Here is a 20,279-nt window from a genome sequence, read left to right on the forward strand (position 1 = left end):
GATAGGTCACACTAGCAGCTGATGGTGATCATTCCCAAACAATATAAAATTATATGGTTTTGTTTGTTGCACAAGAAGATGAAAAATGACTTGAGAACCATGCTTCAAGGGTAAGTGTTTCTCCAAAAATGACTTTGAATTTGATGTTCACCTTAAACTTTTATGATAAATATAGTTATATTAATTTTACTTTGTGTTTTCAATCTAAATAGAGTTATTGGTAACTCTCGAGGTCAACTAGTTCAAATTTTGTATCCAAAGGTTGTAAGTCATTTATACTTCTATTCATTTTCTATGTTATTGAATGATCTAAATTCTTGACTATTTAGTTTGTCATTTTAGTGTAACAACCAGCTAGATTCATGGGAATGTGGCTTCTATGTCATGTGTTGGATTAAGACCATCATTCGAGCTGTCATTACAGATGACTGGAATGAGGTAATGATGCATACCTTGAATACATTACAAATCAAATTCATCTTTAAACATATATGAAACCATAATGAATCTTTCTTCATTTTGCAGCGCTTCAAGAGTACATCTACTATTCCAGAGGACACAATTAGGCAGATAAGGCAGGGGTGGACAACTTATCTTCTGCAGAGATGGAGGTAGGAACACTTATATTTCTTGTTGAACATTACTTTGGTTTAGTTTAAGTTTATATTTTGATAGTTTTGGTATTGGATTATTTTTTACATTAAGTAGAACTTTCTTTATATGAAACGCATATATATATATATATATATATATATATATATATATATATATATATATATATATATATATATATATATATATTATAGTATATTGTTCTAGAACAATTTTCTGTTTTTCAGGTGTGGTTTTATTGCAAAAATAAATTAATTTAAAAAAAAACACCAGTAGACGTCGGTTAATGCCATGCCCGACGTCTATAGACGTTTGTCAATGCACAAATCGACGTCCAATGAGTTATAGTTAACAAAACGTTTCAGGGCCTATTATATCCAAAATCCGATGTCTATATAGACGTCAGTTATATCCACCTCCGACGTCTATATAGACGTCGGGTATACATTGTCCGATGTCTTATTAACGTCACCCACAAAGACGTCGGATGTGGATCCAACATTAAAAGGCCAAAATAATGGGCGTCTAAAGCCCTTTCTGCACTAGTGATATAAAAAAGAATACAAAAGATTGTCAAGTGAAAGAAAAGGAAAACAAAGATTAATAAATATATTATAAATTACCTAATAAATTATCAATATTTTAATAATTAAAATTAAACCAAATAGGAGGACTAATATATATATATATATATATATATATATATATTACGATAAGAATAATCAATTATATTCATCCCTCTACATACATAACTTAATATAAATTGTGTTTCGATTATGAGGCTGAATCACTAAACACCTTCACAATTTGTCCTTCTTCGTCGTTCAGTCTGGCGTCTTGTGTCTCAGGTCCACTAGTCTAGTCGGTGTGTATCTGTTAAAGATACTCTGATGCCAAAGTCAGCAATCGAACTGTCTTGTTATCTAATTTGACAATGACATTAATAAATGTACAGTAATTGCCTCTTCCTACCTGTTAACTTTGACTTACATTTATAGTTTTCTAGGATGGGCCCAATCCTGGTCCAGTAGGCTTAATCGTGATTTACCTTAAACTCCCTAATCAGTAATCATTTACGCTTGTAAGACCGGCCGTCCGGACCGGTCAACTCGTCTCGCTACTGGCCGTCCGGTCATGTCTTTTTGTGGTCAACGGAGACCGTCCGACCATATGGTACACTAGGCCCCCTAAGCCCTAGGCAACGAAGGTGACGTTGGATTTAAGTGGTCGTCCGGAGTGGCCTGGAGGCCGAGCTCTCTTGGTTTTTGAAAATGGTGTTTGAAAATGGTGTTTGGGCGGGAGAGCAAGTGTCGTGACAGGATGCGGACACCTTCTCGAGTAGTTGGAACGTCAGTCGATCTGGGCCTTTGATTGTGGTTTATCTCAACGGTTGTGGAGATGTGACGGCTTTCGAAAAAAATTCTATAAATAGGGACGCTAGGGACCGTCATTTTCACTCTTTTCTCTTCCTTCATTCAACCGCTTGGTCTATTATTTTTCCCACGTAACTTAATAATGTCTTCAGCTAGTATTTCGTCATTTGAGGAGCTGGCGGGCCAGGGTGGTGGGGCTGCGACAGTTGGTGACGCTCGGTCTTCCAGTTCGGTGTCGTCTTCTCTCGAGAAGTCCGAGATGAAGGTGGATTCAGAACTAGAGTCATCATTCTATGCGAGTGAACGGATCATAAATGGAATTTCTCTCTTTCTATTGAAGGGTGACGTTCGCATAGTTCAAGAAGTCGCCGAGCCATCTCAGGGTTGGCCAGGCATCAAAGGATACGGATGGGCTTCCCACGACGTCGGTCTCTTTCGATCAGACTACAGCAGTCGGGATGAGCTTTAGTGGTAGGCTGATCGGTCACATATAGTGCGTTACCTGGAGGACGCCCGTTTGATCTGCTTGGGGGTGTGTAATCGGAATGAATGCGTTTTTCATGGAAATGGGGCCAGTGAAGAAGATTTCTTCTTCTTTGTACATCTATATGTTCAACCAGTTGTTCCTTCGAATACTGTTCACAACTTTCAAGGCGTCCGTTCTCCATGAGTTGAACGTCGCCCCTACTCATCTTCACCCTGATGGTTGGGCAGCCATTCAAGCCTTCGTAACGATCTGTGTCGCAATGGGAATTACTCCGTCTGTGTCGGTTTCCTTCATTATTTCAACGTCCTACCATTGGTAAAACGAGGATGGGTGTCGCTTTCTTTCATTCCTAGCCGAACTCTACTTATGTTGTACAGTGAGTCATGTAAAAATTTTAAGACTCGATATTTTAAAGCGATAATAAAAGAGGTTGGTCGGCTCGAATTTCATGATGAGGTGGGCCTCCCTCTGTTTCCTTTTTATTGGACAAGGAATCCTCATAAAATAAAAGCCTGGGCGGTCGATCGCATGACCCCAGAAGACCTGGAAGTCGTTAGGATCATTAATGCCCTACCCCGCCGCCATAACGCCCGCGACTTCGTTTAGTGCCTTGGTCACGAGGATTTTGACCAAATGGCGTTCGGTATGGTGTCTTCCATGAATTCTTTATTGTCTTGTTGTTTAACTTAGCTAAATTTTTGTTTTCTTTCCATGCTACATGTCTCTGCCGGCGCCACGCAAAACTAGCCTCAGCTCCTCCCACAAACGTCAGGGGGAGGGTAGTTCCAAGGGTCGTGACTCTCGGATGACTTCGTCTAGTCGCACGTCCGCGTCCCTCAAGTCTCGTCCGGTGTTTCCTCCTACGAAGCAACTAACGGTGGCTGTTAATCAAACTCCACCGGTAGTTGAGCTGAAGCCTTCTACCGGGACCACTCCGACCGTCGTAGCCATTCCCTCGGAGAAAAAGAGGAAATCGAAGGAACGGGAGAAATCCTCTTCCAAGAGGAGTCGTCGAGAGGGAAGCTCTACGCACCCCATCCCTGCTAGTGTCTTTGACCCCGAATTTCATGTAAGCTCTCGCATGAACTTCCATATGCGCTCTTCTCAACATGCGGTCGTTGAGCCGATGTCCGAGAGGGACCTGCTTAATGTCGCACTGGAGCTGACGGCCCGGGGGTTGATGTTGACCTGGTGCGCTCGCGAGCTTGCCAACCAAAGGGGATCCCGCGATCTTCAAGCCCAGCTAGACGAGGAGAAAAATACTTCAGTCGCTCTCCGGGCTCGAGTAGAAGCTTTGGACATAGACCATGCCGGATGCGCTGAGAGGAAGGCCAACCTACAAACGAAGTTGGATGATGCTCGTGCTGAGTTGACCCAAGTCTCTGAACAACTGAAAACCGTCTGGGCTAAGGCTGATCGATCAGCGGAAGAAGTTGGCAAGCTAAGAGTCGAGGTTAATAGGTTGGGAAGGAGAGATGAAGAGTTGGCCGGTCAAAACGAACGCCTCACTTTCGAGCTGCTTAAAGCGAACGAGACGGTCACGACGTTGAATTTAAACGTGGTGATCGAGCATGAGGAAGGTTTTAACAAGGCGATGCGCCAAGCGGCCTTCCTCTTGAATGTGGACCCTCTGGCCTCCGGTTTCGATAACGATCAAGATGTGTTTGATGGAAAGATTCTGCCCATAGATGAGGCCAACGACGAGGTGGGTGTGGACGAACCCGCGCAAGTCGACACTATTGCTCCTGAAGATCCATTGGTGGAGGATCAGGCCGAAGGGGATGAGTAGGTGGCCTACCGGCCGGGGGAGGGGGATATTTTGATAATTGTTTGTTGTGGGGTCGAACATAAAACATTTAGGTTTGTTAGGTGTTTTTGTATCGGCCTCTTAATACCATTTATTTTAAATGGCTTCCTCCTTTTGATTTTATGAAAAATATTTTGCTTAAGTATCGTCTTGGTTTAGTTTCTCGCTTGCCGGGTAATCCCAGTGTTTCCTATAATCCGCGACTCGTTTAATGAATCGTTTAAGTGTAATTCCGTTGTGCCGAGCGACTCGTTTTGGAACTCCATTCAATTAACTTGGCTTTCCTATTACCGAGCGGCCGGTATTATCGTTCTCTACTCGACCAAGTTGGTAGCAGTTCCTTTTCAGAACTCCGTTCATCAACTTGGATTTCTTCAGACCGAGCGGTAGGGATTTGTCGTTCACCACTCGACCAAGTTGACAACAATTCCTTTTCAGAACTCCATTCATCAACTTGAATTTCTTCAGACCGAGCAGCAGGGATTTGCCGTTCACTGCTCGACCAAGTTGACAACAATTCCTCTTCAGAACTCCTATCACTACTCGACCAAGTTGGCAGCAGTTCCTTTTCAAAACTCTGTTCAACTTGGATTTTTTTAGACCAAGCGGCAGGGGTTTTCCGTTCACCGCTCGACCAAGTTGACAACAGTTCCTTTTTAGTACTCCGTTCATCAACTTGGATTTCTTCAAACCGAGCGGCAGGGATTTTTCGTTCACCGCTCGACCAAGTTGACAGCAATTCCTTTTCAGAACTCTGTTCATCAACTTGGATTTCTTCAAACCGAGCGGCAGGGATTTGCTGTTCACCGCTCGACCAAGTTAACAGCAGTTCCTTTTCAGAATTCCGTTCATCATCTTGGATTTCTTCAGACCGAGCGGAACGGATTTGCCATTCACCGCTCGACCAAGTTGACAGTAGTTCCTTTTCAGAACTCCGTTCATCAACTTGGATTTTCAGATCGAGCGGCAGGGCTTTACCGTTCACCGCTCGACCAAGTTGACAACAGTTCCTTTTTAGAGCTCTGTTCATCAACTTGGATTTTATTTCTTCGTTCATCCTTCATTGATTATATTGCAATAATTTGATCAGGGATAACGGTCCTGGATATCGTATTAATCATTGAAAAGAGGAGTATAATAATTGATCAGTTAACTAAAGTAAAACTTTAAATGAGTGGCGTTCCAAGTGTTTGGGATTTGGCGTCCGTCCGGATGTGTGAGTCTATATGCCCCGTTGCCCAAGGCTTCCGAAATTCGAAAAGGCCCCTCTCACTTAGCAACAAGCTTGTCATGTGAGGCCATCCGACGGGCTTCACCAGTCTTCCTCCACACCAGGTCTCCTTCTTGGAAGCTTCTTGACCGAACCTTGGAGTTTTACTTCCTTTCTACCATCCGCTTGCATGCTTCTGCTCGTAGCGCCGCCCGACCTCTACGTTCTTCTAGGATATCGAGTTCCACCCTTAACTCCCCGTCATTCAAATGAAATTCCTCTATCTGGCGCCATAGAGAGGGCTCTTCTAATTCGACCGATAACATGGCGTTAGTACCACACGTCAGGTTGAAGGGCGTCTGATGGACAAATTTATGATCACCAAAATATGATGTCACAAACTTGTTGAACAATCGGCAAGTATGACCGAATCGTTTCAAGTAATAAACTCGGTAAGACCAAGTATCGTTCTCCCAAAGGACTCACGGCCTAGTTTAGTTATGTGATTTGTTGATTAGCTAAGACTTAAGAACAAAATAAGTGGAGTTTAATATGCAAAAGACGAAAATAAACATGTATGCATGAGGTTGATCAATGGCTAAAACAAAAGACAAGCACTTTCAATGAAATATATTGATGAATATGTTGTTGGGGGTCAATTTCATCTTATCCACTCTCATATATTTTAGGAATTCACATTCAAGTCATCATTGTTAATGTCACTCTCTAAATTACCTTTCAAGAAGGCTTCTCCCTAATTACGAGTTCATACAATTCCTATCATTCCTAATAATTAGTTTTCTTAGCACAGGAGCTTAATGACAACCAATATAATATTGGGAGAGATTCCCCGGATCTAGACTTCCCCGTACGTTCCCGTATCGACAAAATCAATAATCATGCATTGAATGAGTTAAACAAAGCAAGCATTAAGCAAAGAGGAAAAACCCTAACTAATGATGAAAGAAAGCATAAATCTTAAATTAAGATGCAAGCACAAATTCCATATATGAGAGCTTCAAAAGATTACATTGATTCCCTAACAAACATACAAGGTTTAGTTCACCATATTCATGGTGAACCTAGATGAACAATAATGAAAGAATGAAAGATAAAACCCTAGAAAGGTGAAGAGGTAGCCTAAGCATCCATGATCCTCCTTCAAAGGGGTGGAAGAGAGAGTGTTTGCTTTGTTTCTGCCAAAGATATCAACCCTAAGACATCTAGGTCTTTAAATAGGACATAAAAATAATAGAAAACGGGTCCGGGCCCAAACAGATCATAAAATCGCATAAAACTGGCCCAAAACTCGTTTGTTGACTTTTTTGGTATTCTGGTTGACTGGTTGACTTTTTGGTTGACTGATTGACTTTTCTGGTTGACTGGTTGACTTTTCTGGTTTCTGGTTGACTTTTCTGATTCCATCTCTCTCCTTCTTCACTTCTTTCACTAAATTCACCTTAAAACCTGCACAAAAACACTGAAATCAAGCATAAACCTGTCCAGCTCTCTTATTTATGAAAATATGGATAAAAGCATGATTTCAAGCTAGTTTCTAAGTGTAAAGGTTGCTTTTTGTGTCAATTTTAAGCATGAAAATAACAGTTTTTCAACTGTTATCACAACCCCAAACTTAGAACTTTGCTTGTCCTCAAGTAAACAAGATGTAACTCAATCTTCAACCAATTCATATGATGGTTCACTCATTCAAAAATCCTCTTTTTCAAGATAAGTAACAACTTCACTCAAACTTATGACCAAGAGTTCAATCAAGATGTGCACATGCTTTAGTGTTCACGAAGTCATTTAAATTCCAACAAATGCTATTTTTCATGAATGATCAATCAATTAAGCATGGATGTTCATGGGCTTATGGAATATTTCCTCACTAGGTAAAGTGTTTCACTCAACACACAAGTGTATAAGAGGTAAAGTGTTTCACTCATTCACTCCACGATCACAATGTTACATGAATCAACTTTGCCTTTCATTTGACCACAATCAAAAACATTCACAAGCATGCATCATCACAAGGACTTTTCAATGGCTTATAATGTGGCTGGGCTAACAAGAAAATTGGTTTTTCTGGATCACAAAATCCTTGAGTTAAGATAATCATAACAACACAATTATTCTTATTTTTCCCAACTTGCCTTTGCATTTGCATTGAGCTTCGCTTCTTTTTCTTTTCTTTTCTTTTTTTCTTTTTCTTTGCATATTCTTACTTTTTAGCTCTTAGCTCAATGCTTTTCCTTTTTCATGTTTTTCCAACAACCCCAAACTTGAACATTTATCAATACCACACAAGATCTTCTACTTAACTCAAGGTAAAGATTTTCAATCAAGGGTTTTCAGTGTATGTTCAAGGCTAAGGGTTCAAAGGATAGAACACAAAGTGTTCTCTTTTAGTGGGCTAACTTTATGAATCTGGCCAATAAAAAGGGTTCCAACAAACGGCCTTGATCATATGATGCAAAACAAGCAATTGATTCAATCATAGAAAACCTGGGCAAAATCATTCATGCTTTCAAAGTAATAGCATTCAAACATAACAACTCTGGAGCTCAAAACCTCACATATAAGCTCATTCACATTTGACATACACATCCTGCTTAATCTCACAACCACAATCATGATATCCTGCATTTGTTCACAAAGCTTGTGAATCACCTGTATAAGCATTTTAATGTGCACATCTTCTCAACATCAATCAATCAATAAGCATCATCAAGCATTACTTATCAAACAATCACAGTTAATAGCAAACCATCATAACAAACCATGTTTCCAATAGAGTACATCAAACCCTAATCTAAAACAAAAAATAAATAAGTTTAGAAAACTTAAACCAACAAAAGCATAAGTCCTGCTCTAGTTATGATAGCATTCATCAGTAAATGCTATCTCAACTCCTCATCAATCTGAGCTGTCCTCTGTATCTTCCTCTTCTTGGATCTTATAGTCTTGATTCTTTTTGCCCGATGAGGAGGCCATCCCTACATCAAACATAATTCACAAAACCAAAAGATACATTGTTAAGCATTAGTAAACCACAATGAAGAAATCAGCCCCTTCAATGCCCAACCCCAAACTTAGATGGAAAACTAGTGAGCAAGTGAGTGGAAGAGAAATTTTCTTAAGAGGGAAGAGGGAAAAGATGTGGAAAACCTTGAAGAAGGTATGTGGGAGTGTTTGTGCAGAGAGGAGTCTGAAAGTATGAGCAAATGCGCAGCTTAGGGTATAAAAATACCCTAATGGGCTCGGATCCCGCTAAGGGGAACTAAAGCCCATTCTGCGAGAGTACCGCTCAGCGGTAAGTTGCCGCTCAGCGGTAAGTTGCCGCTCAGCGGCACTTTTGTGAAGTGCTCTTCTCCTTCTTTTCTTAACCTACGTGCCTCCTAGACATGCCCCTCACTGGTTCCCTGCAATTCAATGTTTAAAATACTTATGCAAACCCTAACTAAAATAAAACAAACAAAAACAATCAATCAACTGGGTTGTCTCCCAGGTAGCGCTTGTTTAACGTCACGAGCCTGACCCAAAATCCACCAACACCCATCAGTAGGTGCTAAATTTTCTCACCAACACCCATCAGTAGGTGTTACAACTTAGCATCCTTCAGTAGATGCTATGTCAAACTAGCATCCTTCAGTAGATGCTATCTCCAAAAATAATGACAAAGTAATGTTCAACAGATTAAAAATTTACAAACCAAAGAAAACTTAAAAAGTTCTTAAATCCACTGGGTTGCCTCCCAGCAAGCGCTCGTTTAACGTCATTAGCTTGACCCAGTAAAGCTCAAGTTCCTTCTTTATAGTTGATGTTGTCATCCCACCAACTCCTCAGCTGTTTCCTGTGAACTGTTTTGGTCCTTCTAGAATGTGGAGACTCTATCTCTATCATCTCCTTCTCTTTAAAGCCCTTCACAACCCACAACTTGTTTTTGATTCTCACAGGTGTACCAAGTTGGGGTCTTCTTTTCTCCCAGTCATCAGGAATTTTTCCTCCTCTTCCAATCTTTTCTTTCTTGTGTACCTGAAACAACAAACAATGGTTACCTGCAACCTTGAGATTTTCATCTTTACGGCTAGTCATGGGTGCATCTTGAAATGCAGCTTTATAACTAGCTTCTTCCTCCTATGTTTGCATCTCATCTTTAAAGACATCTATAACCACTCTCTCCTCCCTGTCTTGGAGCACCACTATACCTTCATTTACATCAATGATAGCTCTAGCCGTTTTCATAAACGGACTTCCAAGTATGATAGGTATCTTCTCTGTCTCCATCTTCATCACCACAAAGTCTGCCAAGAACTGAAGTTTGCCAACACAAACTATAATGTCCTCTGCAATCCCACATGGCTCCTTTGAAGATCCATCGGCCATTACTAGATTAACCTTTACAGGTTTCACATTAACATTGCCGATTTGCTCCAGTAAAGAGTAAGGTATCAAGTTAACACTTGAACCTAAATCAAGAAGAGCTTTCTTCACCCTTTTCTTCCCTATGGTACAAGGGATAGAAAAACTGCCTGGGTCTGTTGCTTTAGGAGGGAATGACTCTTTTTTAACAGTTATACACTCCTTTTCTTCATCATCTCTACGTCTTTTCTTTGTAGAGATGTTTTCATCAGATTTTGTGTAAACTGTGATTTGCTGTAGAATCTGCTCCCAAGGTGCATCATTATCCACCATTCTGAATAATTCTGTGAAGTCCAGTTGTTTCCCTTGATGGATTGGAAAAGGAAAAGTACTTTTGCTCTCTATTTCTCTTCTCTCTTCTGTATCTAACTCAACTTTCTCATCATCAACACTCTCTACCACCTTGCACTCTTCTCTGGGGTTAACCTCAGTATTAGCCCCAAAATTTCTATTTGGCCTTTCTTCCACCTGTTTGGTGATCTGCCCCATCTGAGTCTCCAAATTTTTGATAGCAGCTTCAGTGCTCTTTTGGGTAGACTCAGTTTTCTGTATGAAATTGCTAAGAGTTTCCTCCATCCTCATGGATCTTTCATTAAGCATAGATAATTGTTGTCATAAGGTGGGTTGCTGCTGCTTATTATATTGACCAGGTTGCCCAGTTTGCCCTTGACCAATACTTGGGTGAGGTTTCCACCCCTGATTGTAGCTTCCTTGACGGTACTGATTGGTCATGTAGTTTACATCCTCTACGGCTTCAACTGGAAAGGCACATTGACCATTGATATGGTCGCCTCCACACAATTCGCACAACTGGGTTTGTACCTGTGCAACAGTTTTCAACTCTTTGGGTAATTGTGCAAGAGTTTTAGTCAGAGTCTCCAGCTGTTGAGTTAGAATTTTGTTTTGAGCTAGCAGGGCATCATGTGTCTGTAATTGGAGAACTCCTTTTTGCATAGGAGCTCCTCTCTCATTGTGTAGCTCATTATCACTAGTAGCCATGTTTTCTATAATCTCTGTTGCTTCCTCTGGAGTTTTCCATTTAATATTGCCTCCTGCTGAGGCGTCCAGCATCATCTTGGTTTGTGAACCAAGCCCTCCAAGGAAAGTTAAGACTACTTCCTGATCTTCAAAGCCATGCATGGGTGTTTTTCTTAGCAAGCTTTTGTATCTGTCCCATGTATGCCCTAGTGATTCTTCCATACCCTGCTTAAATGAAGAAATCTCTTGCTTGCCTTTTGTCACCTTAGATTGTGGGAAGTACTTGTTTAAAAATTTTGTGACCACTGCTTCCCACTTTGTGAAACTTTCTTCTGGGAAAGAATTTAACCAAAGCTTAGCATTGCCTCCCAATGAGAAAGGAAACAAGCTAAGTTTGATAGCTTCGTCTGGCACCCCATTAATTTTGACTGTGTTGCAAATCTCATTGAAGGTAGTGAGGTGCTCATATGGGCTTTCATGAGATAACCCATTAAATTGGTTGCTTTTCACCAGTTGAATCAGTGCTGGTTTGACCTCCATATTAGCTGCATTGACTCTAGGTCTAGCTATACTGTTAAAGTGCTGAGGTCCAGCTATATTGGTGTAGTCAGCAAGAGTTCTTCTAACATTGTTGTTCTCCATATTTTCTGTGCTATGAACAAAACCTTGTGGTGGTGATTGTAAGAGAGTTTCTGGAGAAGGGAAAAGCTCTCTAGATGTTCAGATTCTTCTCCTCCGTCTACTCTCGTCTAGACCTTCAAGCAGAGGTTCTGTTGTTTTCTTGCTCCTTGTTCTACTTGCTTCCTGCATGCACAAGAAAACAAAACCCTAGAAAAGATTTGTTAGCACAAAAAGATATAAGAGAAGATATAGATTCAGAAGATAAAAGATTCAGAGGATAAGATAAAATAATATAAAATAAAATAAAATAAAATAACATCTAATCTAATCAAATCAAATAAAATAAAATAAAATCTAATCTAATCAAATCAAATAAAATCTAATCTAATCAAATCAAATCAAATCAAATCAAATCAAATAAGATAAAATAAAATAAAATCAAATCAAATAAAATAAAATCAAATCAAATCAAATCAAATCAAATAACATAAAATAAAATAAAATAAAATAAAATCAAATCAAATAAAATCATATAAAATCAAATAAAATAAAACCAAATCAAATAAAAACCGAAAATAAAAACAGAAATTCAAAATTAAAGTCAAAGATAATCAATAATCACACAAATTAACTAGTTAAACCACGAGTCCCCGGCAACGGCGCCAAAAACTTGATGCACAAATTTATGATCACCAAAATATGATGTCACAAACTTGTTGAACAATCGGCAAGTATGACCGAATCGTTTCAAGTAATAAACTCGGTAAGACCAAGTATCGTTCTCCCAAAGGACTCACGGCCTAGTTTAGTTATGTGATTTGTTGATTAGCTAAGACTTAAGAACAAAATAAGTGGAGTTTAATATGCAAAAGACGAAAATAAACATTTATTTATGAGGTTGATCAATGGCTAAAACAAAAGACAAGCACTTTCAATGAAATATATTGATGAATATGTTGTTGGGGGTCAATTTCATCTTATCCACTCTCATATATTTTAGGAATTCACATTCAAGTATCATTGTTAATGCCACTCTCTAAATTACCTTTCAAGAAGGCTTCTCCCTAATTACGAGTTCATACAATTCCTAGCATTCCTAATAATTAGTTTTCTTAGCATAGGAGCTTAACGACAACCAATATAATATTGGGAGAGATTCCCCGGATCTAGACTTCCCCGTACGTTCCCGTATCGACAAAATCAATAATCATGCATTGAATGAGTTAAACAAAGCAAGCATTAAGCAAAGAGGAAAAACCCTAACTAATGATGAAAGAAAGCATAAATCTTAGATTAAGATGCAAGCACAAATTCCATATATGAGAGCTTCAAAAGATTACATTGATTCCCCAACAAACATACAAGGTTTAGTTCACCATATTCATGGTGAACCTAGATGAACAATAATGAAAGAATGGAAGATAAAACCCTAGAAAGGTGAAGAGGTAGCCTGAGCATCCATGATCCTCCTTCAAAGGGGTGGAAGAGAGAGTGTTTGCTTTGTTTGTGCCAAAGATATCAACCCTAAGACATTTAGGTCTTTAAATAGGACATAAAAATAATAGAAAACGGGTCCAGGCCCAAACAGATCATAAAATCGCATAAAACTGGCCCAAAACTCGTCTGGTTGACTTTTTTCGTATTCTGGTTGACTGGTTGACTTTTTGGTTGACTGATTGACTTTTCTGGTTGACGGGTTGACTTTTCTGGTTTCTGGTTGACTTTTTTAATTCCATCTCTCTCCTTCTTCACTTCTTTCACTAAATTCACCTTAAAACCTGCACAAAAACACTGAAATCAAGCATAAAGGTTGCTTTTTGTGTCAATTTTAAGCATGAAAATAACAGTTTTTCAACTGTTATCAGCGTCTCTCCGGTTGTTCCGTGCGGGGTACACTTATAAGCCCACAGGAGTTCTGGGAGCTCGTCAACCCACGCTCCTTTCTTTTGGCCGAGACGCTTCTTCAGCTCGGTCACTATTGTCTTATTCATGGCCTCTACCTGACCGTTCGTCTGAGGGTGTTTCACAGAACTGGTAACGTGTTTAATTCCCAAGCCTCTGTAAAACTCCCCCAACTTTTTATCAACGAACTGTCGCCCGTTATCTGTGACGATTGTTTACGGAAGACCGAAACGACACACCAATCTCCAACAGAAGGTTTGCACCTGCGACGCCGTGATGGTCACCAAGGGTTCAGCCTCCACCCACTTGGTGAAGTAGTCGACCTCTACGAGGAGGAACTTCTTCTACGTCCGGCCTATGGGGAACGGGCCAAAGATATCCATCCCCCATTGAGCAAGCGGCCAAGGTGAAACTAGGGTGTACAGAGTGTGCGGTGGTGCGTGTGTGCTGTTGGCGTGAGCCTAGCAGTTGAGGCACTTTTGAACGAAGAATTTTGTGTCCTCCTCCAAGGTCGGCCAGTAATATCCAGCCCGCAGCACCCTAGCCTTTAGAGCTCGACGACCAATATGAAAGACGCAGCTGCCATTGTGAAGTTCGTCCATGACGTATCACGCCTCCTCCTCAGTGAGGCATTTGAGGAGGGGGGTAGAGAACCCTCTCCGGTATAGGTCATCTCCCACCACTAAGTGGCGAGCAATCTATGCCGGTCTCAGTGATTGACTTGCGTCCTGTTGGGTCATCAACGCTCGGATTTCCGTTCGCCAATCCCCGACTTCATCCCTTATCACGGTCAAGCACTCCATTAACGGTTGTAGTAGCACCTGGCGTATGATTGTAGTCAACTATCCTTTCTCTTTCTCGGAGCTTAGCTTCGATAACATGTCCGCTCAAGTGTTGTTCTTGCGGGGGATGTGTCGGATATCGACCTTATCAAATGATTTCGTCAAGGCTGTCGCTTTGTGGAAATACCGGAGGAGGTGTTCCTCCTTCACCTAGAATTCTCCATTCATCTGGATATCCCTCCCCAGTTCCAATCCGGCCACCAGAGCTTCGTATTCCGCTTGGTTATTGAAAGTCTTGAACTTGAAAACCAAGCAATGTTCTAGCAGGAAACCGTTCGATCCTTCCAAGACCACTCCGACCCCACTTACGGATTGCCCGGACGCTCCATCCAGATACAGAATCCACCAATCGTTGATCGCTTGGGACAACTCTACTGCAAAATCAGCCAAATGTTGGCCCTTCACCGACCCTCTAGGTTTGTACCGTAACCTGAACTTTGACAGCTCTACCGCCCAGCCCACCATTTGGCCTGTCAAGTCAGGCTTCCTTAAGATCTTGGAGATGGGGAAATCTGTTCGGACCACGACCTGATGACTTTGGAAATATGGCCGAAGTCTTCTAGATGCGTTCAACAAATCTAGGACCACTTTTTCCAATTGTTGGTACCGTTTCTCGACATCCTACAGGGTTCGGCTCACGAAGTACACAAGCTTGGGCTCGGGTTTTTCTTGGAGCAAGGCAACGCTGACCGCCATTTCCGAGACCCCTAAATAAAATTGCAGATCCTCCTTCGGAGACGGTCGGTTCATGACCGGTGGGTTCATCAAAATCGCTTTGACATCTTGGAAGGCTGCCTCGAATTCAGCATCCCGTATGTCATTCGACCTTTTCTTCACATCTTTCTCAACACCAGACGCACCCGTTCGGCCAGCCTGGGGATGAATCGTGATAACGCGGTGAGTCGTCCGATCAGCCTTTGGATTTCCTTTAAGGTTGTTGGGCTTTGCATTTCTAAGATGGCAGCGCATTTGTTCGGGTTTTCCTCAATTCCCCTAGCAGTGAGCATGAATCCCAGGAACTTGTCGGCCGCTACCCCAAAAGTGCACTTCGTGGGATTCAATCTCATCCCATATTTGTTGACCTGTTTGAAGACCTCTTCCAGGTCCCTCACATGGTTTTGTCCGTCCGCCGAGCGGACTACCATGTCATCCACATACACCATCATGCACCGGCCGATCTGCTCGGAGAAGATTTTGTCCATCAGTCACTGATATGTGGCCCCGACATTCTTTAGGCCGAAGGGCATGACTTCATAGCAAAAATTGGCCTTATCAGTGATGAACGTCGTCTTTCTCCCGATTTGGCTCGTACATAGGGATTTGGTTGTAGCCAGAATATGCGTCTAGAAAACTGAACCTCTTGTGGCCCGAGGCACCGTCAACTAACACATCAATGCTTGGCAAAGGGTGGGAATGCTTAGGACAAGCTTTGTTCAAGTCAGTGTAGTCGATACACATGCTCCATTTCCCGTTGGCTTTCTTGACCATGACCACATTGGCGAGCCATGTGGTGTACGTCACCTCCCGGACGAATCTTGCTTCTCTCAACTTCCCTACTTCCTCCTCCACGACCTTCCTCTTCTCTTCCCCCATTTGTCGCTTCTTTTGTGCTATCGGTCGTGCTTCTTTAAATAACGCTAGTTTGTGTGATAAGACGGAACAAATTTCTCTTTCCAGCCCTGGTTCCAGCCCATGGGCCGTGGTTGTGGTCTGGGAAACGTCTTTCCCTATTAAGACCGGTTGTCTCTCCCCTAGTGGCTCTAATCAGTCCTTTGTGTTCGTCTGCGGGTCAAGGTCTGCCACGGCCACTTCAAACCTAGCCGTCCTTCTCTTGATCGTTCGGGTATGAAGCTTCAAACTTGTCGTGTATAATTCCCTTGCTGCCTTCTGATATGCTCGGACCGTGCAGATCGTTCCTTTGTCGGATGGATACTTTAGGACTGGATGGAGGGTTGACACGATTTCTCCAAAGGCGTTCAGACATGGTCGGCCCAGGAGCACATTGTATGAGGTGTTAGCTTCCACCAATAGATATCTAACCCTCTTCTCTTTCTTGTCCCAACCGGTACCCACACGAGTGCGCAAATCAACGTACCCTCGAGTGTCCACCCTTTCACCCGCGAAACCCACTATCTGGTCATTGTATGGGACAATCAGGTCGTCCGAGATATCCATCTTCTCGAAGGTTTTCCAGTAGAGGATGTTCACCGAGCTTCCCTGGTCAATCAACACCTTGCTCACGCTGTAGCGAGCGATCTCTATCGTTACTATCATAGGGTCATCCTGGTCGAGGGCGTGAAAGTCTTCATCCGAGAAGGTTATGGACGACATCGTTCTTCGTGGCTTACCTACTGCATGCACCGATCGTAAGGCCCGTACGTGACGCTTTCGGGCATATGAGGTGGACCCACCCCTCGCGAATCCTCCGAAAATCGTGTTGATATGTCCTCATAGGGGACGGTCGTGGCTCCTACTGCAGCTTCTGCTTCGCCGCCTTTCGGATCGAGAACGGTCTGTCTGACCATGTCTCGATCCTTCACGTCTCTCCGGTCTTCGTGGACTCGTCCGTCGGGGACTTCGTGGTCGTTGTGGTGGTGCCTCGGGACGGTCAGCCTTCACATATTTCTTTAACTGTCCTGCTCGTATTAGCTCTTTGATCTTATCCTTCAGGGTCACACACTCCTCCGTGGTGTGACCCATGTTCTTGTGGTATAAATAATGTTTGTTGTCGTTTGCCCCGGGCGGCGTGGGTCGTTTCTTTGGTTCCGTGATTAACTCAGCACTCAAGGCCTCTTGAAATATCTTCGCCCGCGAGGCGTTTAGCGGGGTGTACTGTTGGAATCGCGGTCCCCTGGGTTCTCTCTGCTTGAACTCCCTAAGCTTGTCGGTGCGACCGTCCAACCTCCTTCCGTTAGTCTTCTCCCCCTTGACCTCTAGGCCTTCTTTCTTATATGACTACTTCATCTCTTCTACCCTTATTTCATCGGCCGCCCTCTCTTGCAGTTCCTCCATGGTCTTAGGAGCTCATCCTTGAAAGGTCCGGGCTTGACGGTGGGCAGAACGTACTGCAGGGCGAGTTCTGGGCTTAAACATTTCACCCGTCGTACGCTCTTCTGGTAGTGATCCATGAACGCCTTTAAGGATTCCTTCTTTCCTTGCCTTAGGTTGACCAACTCGAAGATAATCAAGTCCTAGGTACTACTACTTGCAAACTGGCGGTTGAACAAGCTCTGTAACAATGCAAAGTTCTCTATAGAGTTTGGAGGAAGCGAATTGAACCATTCCAGTGCCTCCCCTTCCAGTGAGTGCGAGAACGCTCAGCACCATATGGCGTCGTTTCCCGTGCGGAACGCCAGTGTGTTGGAAAAGGTCTTGATGTGGGCCACCGGGTCCGTCGTCACGTCGTATATCTTGAACTGGGCCGGAACGAACTGTTCTGACATGTGGACGTCCATGATCGACTGGACGAAAGGGAGCAAGGTGGATGAGCTCTCGGTCTTCACCACTAACTGTTTGTTCACAGCGGCACTCTCAGCATGAACGAATTTGACTTTACTTCCCTCGACTTCCGGTTCTGTGGGTTTCCATGTAACGTCCGACCCACTACTACGTTCAGTTTGGTCTTCTAAGGTGGCCTTGCCACGTTCCCTGGTGCGCTTCTCTCCCTCCTTCTCTCATGCCCCCGATCCCTTCTCTTGGGCAATCCGCGCTGAGCATTCGGCCCTGACGGCTATGAGTTCCGCTTTGTGGCGTTGTTGCATCTCCTCCATCTTTTGTTGTAGCATCCGGATCATCGCAATTGGGTCGTCAACACTCATGTTTCTCGTGATCACCATTGGGTTTATCAAGTAATTTGTGCCCCACGGTGGGTGCCAAAATGTTTCGGTTATGGGGCTGAATCACTAAACACCTTCACAATTTGTCCTTCCTCGTCGTCCGATCTGGCGTTTTGGGTCTCAAGTCCACTAGTCTGGTCGGTGTGTACCTGTTAAAGATACTCCGATGCCAAAGTCAGTAATCGAACCGTTCAGTTATCCAATATGATAGTGACAATAATAAATGCACAGTAATTGTCTCTGCCTACCTGTTACCTTTGACTTACATTTATAGTTTTCTAGCATGGGCCTGGGATTAGTGATGTTTTAATCTTGGTCCAATCCTGGTCTAGTATACTTAATCGTGATTTACCTTAAACTCCCTAATCAGTAATCATTTACGCTTGTAATACCGGCCGTCCGGACCGGTCAACTCATCTCGCTACTGACCTATCGATCATGTCTTTTTGTGGTCAACGAAGACCGTACGGCCATATGGTACAAATTGTATATTTATACTCGTATTTATATTAATATAAACATTTTTTATAAAACAAAAATGGATTCACGCACTATCCCACCCACATGTTTATTAAGAATCATATTATTTATGTCACCAATGTTTAGTTGTCACACGTGAAAAAGTTTTGGTTTAGAAAATAGGTAATAGTTTGGTCATAAACCAGCCACAGGTTTAAATAACACCCACCAATCCCAAAGGAAACTTGTGGTTTTCAGTGACTTACACTATCCAAACGTCCCCTATTCAATTTCAAAAATTTTTAATTGAATAATTGCTTTCAACTATAAATGTTAAAATAATCAATTTGGTACGACGCCCTTTTCTGATAACTAACTATTTAAATTAAAATTATTACAATTTCAAAGCTGGAATCTTCCTCATGAGTCAACGAATAATTCAAACTATGCCTCTCTGGGTGATTTTAATTGGATGTGTTCTATAAAATAAATAAATAAATTTATGGTTTGCTTTTTTCTTAATGAGTTTATACAAAAAGCTTATCAATTCAACGTAATTAAATTTGCACGTATACGTGTATAAGTACGGTTTGTTGATTTAAGAAACACGATTGTTGTTCAATGTAATTAATTAAACAAACTTAGATAAATGACTCTCGTCCTTTGATAATATCTTTTTTTCTTAAATATACTTTTAGTCTTCGTTTGTTTTTGATTTTGGTTGTTTTAGTTTTTTTTTTTTATTTATTCAAAAAATTTAAAATTTTCGATTTTAGTTTTTATAAAATGTATCACTCATTTTAATTTTTGAAAGATTTTTTTTCTTTTTATTCTTTTAAAATTTAAAATCACTAATTTTGGTTTCTAATATTTTTTTTAAGATTCATAAATAATATAATATTTGTAACATCCCAAAAATACAGTATAAACTATATAATAGAATAATTACATTTACCAATAACTCAGATCAGTCTTACACTAAGAAGAGCGTACGGTTATGGTCGAACGGCCTTACATAAAAGAGTTACAAAATTAACTAAACAGTTTAAGGATGTTTAACCGAACGGTTTACAAAACTTATATTGAACGGTCAAATAAAATCAAAAAGGGAGGTGATCGAACGACCACCTTACTATACTAGACTACTGACCGAACGTCCTATTGTTCGGCCTTCACTTCTACCTCTACCAAATTTTCTTCTCCCAGCGCTTCTTCTAGCAGCTCGTTTCCTTCTGCTCACATCCACACGGATGATCATTGCAATGACAAGGACGAACGTACAAAACCAGACAACACAGGAAAACACAGGGTAAGCTTATGTAATTTAATTCAGTTACAAACATACAATTCATACCATCAACACACTGAATAGTTTAGTCATACTTTCATACAAAGCCTAATACTAGACTGACTGTCCGGACTGTATGAAATCTGTGTAGCTACGACGTTCGTGCACCCGAGTGATGTAGTAACTGGAATACTCTCATCAGCTGCCACCCGAGGTTAGTCCTATCTGTCCAAAGTACCCCTAAGGACTAGGACCTCCTGCCGTTCCCACACATGACCTACCCTCCTCTACGTGAGGACGAGTACTCACGGAACATCAGGATGAACCGCCAGCTTAGCATAACCACATTCATACTTTACAAATTCAGTAATCATCCATGAGTCGTTCCTCCCTGGAACGCTCGTTCAAAATCCACAAAATTTCATCCATCTCACATTCTCTT

General features: G+C 41.8%; 1 protein-coding gene across 1 annotated transcript; it reads right to left on the minus strand.

The window, feature by feature from the left end:
* Window positions 1-16,018: 16,018 nt before the first annotated feature.
* On the minus strand, window positions 16,019-16,585 carry LOC148198405 (uncharacterized). Its single transcript, XM_088115791.1, has one exon. The coding sequence runs from the start codon at window positions 16,583-16,585 to the stop codon at window positions 16,019-16,021; it is 567 nt and encodes a 188-aa protein (XP_087971917.1).
* Between the last annotated feature and the right edge of the window lie 3,694 nt (window positions 16,586-20,279).

Source organism: Vigna umbellata, chromosome 5, assembly GCF_029865625.1.
Source record: "Vigna umbellata cultivar VRB3 chromosome 5, Vumbellata_1.0, whole genome shotgun sequence".
Classification (NCBI taxonomy): domain Eukaryota; kingdom Viridiplantae; phylum Streptophyta; class Magnoliopsida; order Fabales; family Fabaceae; genus Vigna; species Vigna umbellata.